The sequence below is a fragment of the Austrofundulus limnaeus genome, unplaced genomic scaffold, assembly GCF_001266775.1.
Source record: "Austrofundulus limnaeus strain Quisiro unplaced genomic scaffold, Austrofundulus_limnaeus-1.0 Scaffold125, whole genome shotgun sequence".
In the NCBI taxonomy this organism is placed as follows: domain Eukaryota; kingdom Metazoa; phylum Chordata; class Actinopteri; order Cyprinodontiformes; family Rivulidae; genus Austrofundulus; species Austrofundulus limnaeus.
In genome coordinates, this window is record NW_013952527.1 from 121,592 (window position 1) to 124,451 (window position 2,860).

At 39.9% G+C, this 2,860-nt stretch overlaps 1 protein-coding gene across 1 annotated transcript in view; it reads left to right on the forward strand.

Moving 5' to 3' along the window:
* Positions 1-1,872: 1,872 nt before the first annotated feature.
* The window catches only part of LOC106522260 (double-stranded RNA-specific editase 1), a gene marked incomplete at its 5' end in the record, with an annotated part of 3,723 nt that continues 2,735 nt past the window's right edge, over positions 1,873-2,860 (forward strand). Inside the window, 1 exon segment of the mRNA XM_014015207.1 lies at positions 1,873-2,051. Within this exon segment, the coding sequence (XP_013870661.1) occupies positions 1,873-2,051 (179 nt within the window).

The following is a 2,860-nucleotide window of genomic DNA, read 5'->3' on the forward strand; positions in this document are numbered from 1 at the left end:
CCCCCCCCCACCCCTTCTTATTTCCTAATCAACCTGAGCTAAAGTTTTAGACTGAAATCACTGTGTACTGCTACAGATGGCCTCCACAGCCAACTGATCGTAGAAAAGACAAAAATACTACATGTCAAATTAAATTAAGTCAAATTTACAAATATAACGATTTTTCCACAACACGTTTACTAATTCAGTATAAGTATATATTATTTAACTGAAGCTACCATTTGTACTCAAATATGAATCAGGTGTTCCTAAACCTTCCCATGCCATGGGCCCCCCCAAACAGTGTTAGCGTTTGGCTGGGGACCCCCCCCCCTTGCAAACCCACAACAATGCTACAAAATATGTAAAGAAGCATCAACTTTTAGACTGTTTTTCTTACTTTTATTCACTATCATTTACACTATTATGCAATTCAACAATTGCCACCTTTGTTAAGCACAAGAATTTGAACTAACATGATTTAAACAGAATATATTCCCACTGAAAAAACAACTTTTCACAAACTTGACTAGAACAAAACAAAAGACACGAAACCTCTTTTAAGTTCTTTTAAATAACATTTCAATGTATTTTGAAATAACGATTTAAAATATTTCTTAGATTTAGTTTTTTTATTTTTATTTTTATTTTTCATGTCTTCGCTCTAGTTCTCTGAAGGCCCCCACTTTGAAAAACAACGAATTTAAAAAACGTGGAATCCACTGTCTAAACTTTTTGGAAACAAAGTTATTTCCATAAGGAAATCCAATAATACTCTGAGTGTTTAATGAAAATGATTTAATCACAAATAATGTTTAAATAACTCATTCTTATGAGATTATTTTATTTATCAAAGTACTTGAAGCATTCTGCTCCAACAGTTTAGTCTGTGCTTCCTGTTTGTCTTTTTTCCCACCTGAACGGAGCACTGAGACGCCTCATAAACGAAAAAGAGAAATTTTAAGTTGAACTACAAACCTCCGCCAAGTCCTTTTCTAGCCTGAAATAGTGAAGAATCCTTCAAAAAATTCCTGGATCCGGATCGTGATCATCACCAAAATGTAATGGTGTGTACCTTTGGCCAATACCCACCTGTGGTAAAAATGTCATGAAAATCCATCCATAAGTTTTTGAGTAATCTTTTCCACAGACAGACAGAAGGACAGACATACTGCCCGAAAACATGACCTCCTCCCTTGGCAGAGGTAATAAATGTCCAAACCTGTCTTTCTGCGCAGTCTTTATGGAAATCAGTCGTGAAGTGAGAAGCTGTGGTCATTCTTGTTTCAATCCTTCAGCATGGCAGGAGGTGTCACTTTGTTTCCTGGATTTTACACTCCCACCCCGCCCACCTCTCCTCGGCCGCAGTTGCTCTCTAAGTGGTGGGTAGAGGAGATAATAGTCTGGGGTTATTAACCTTTTCCGCTTTAGAGAGTTTTTAGCGGTGAAGGGCTGTGGCCTTAGAGCTGTGAGGATTTCATCCTCTGTAAATCATTTTCTGCCACAAGTGCTGCCAAATGGAACCATGGAGCTTAATACACTCTCTCWCACACACACATACACAAAAAGAGCAGGACACGTGGATTTATGGCATCCATATATCTCCCATTTCTGCTCGGGATACAGTGGAGGCCGAAGCTTTGAAGTGTTCTGGAGGAGTTCAAGCTGTGTCCACAGAGTCCTCCAGGTGGATGGCATCATTTCTCTCCAGCATGTCAGATAAAATAACCCCCAAAATGCTTAAAAATCACACGCAGTAAAAAGAAAGTCAGACAGATGGGTTTAATTTGAAGACTGAATACTCAGTAAAACCAATACTGCTCCGTTGTTTTGATGGAGGGTATAAACATTATGAGCAGTGCTGGTGAATGAAAGCATTTTGGTCTGTTTCAGGTATTAGCAACGCTGAGGCCAGGCAGCCGGGCAAGGCACCGAACTTCAGCGTGAACTGGACGGTCGGCGACCAGGCCCTGGAAGTGGTCAACGCCACCACGGGGAAGGACGACATGGGGCGCCCCTCACGGCTCTGCAAGCACGCGCTGTACAGCCGCTGGGTGCGCCTGCACACCAAGGTACTGAGAGGCCTCAGCATCCAGCTGCCTGCGACGCTCTGCAGACAAAATTGTTTAGCGTTCCCACGCAAAAGATAATTTTTATATATACTGAATTAAATCAGACTTTTATTTTGAAATTCCCGGATACCAAAACAGGATGTCCTGAAATTGCCATTGATGTTGCATGGCTGCACTGTTAAAATATCGGCATATGACATACTTTCATGCATGGCTGTGTGATATATTCATTTTGAAACTGAACTAAAGTAGTAGGCTAACTTGCTAATGGTGAGCAGGTGAAATTGTTAATAAGCCTGCAGGCACAACAGTGACAAACGACTTTTGTGAGGGAACGCAAAAGGTATTGCGAGGTAACACAATACTATTATGAGGGAATGCAAAATAAAAAAAAATCCCCCTCAAAACCACTTCTCCCTGGCTTTTCACAATAGAAGCAACGTCTCCGCATGCTAACGTTGCACATTAAATCTATCCATACATGTCACTGAAGAGGTGTTTACTGCACTTAGTGATGGTGAAAATCAGTTGTTTTTTTTAGATGTCAGTCAATAAAAGCAGCAGAACCGCCACCCGCCGTCAGTTATTGAGAAGCTGCTCCTGTCACTGCCTGATCTGTTCCGGAAGCACTATTGCACTAAATGATAGACTTCTGGATTACCAGTTGATGCTCTCGATTTAGAAAAAAAATACGGAAAATAAAAGTGTGCTAAATTATACTCTGAAAACTGTTTTATTGAAATATACATTCTGATTAATATCTATCTATCTATCTATGTATCTATATATATATATATATATATATATAT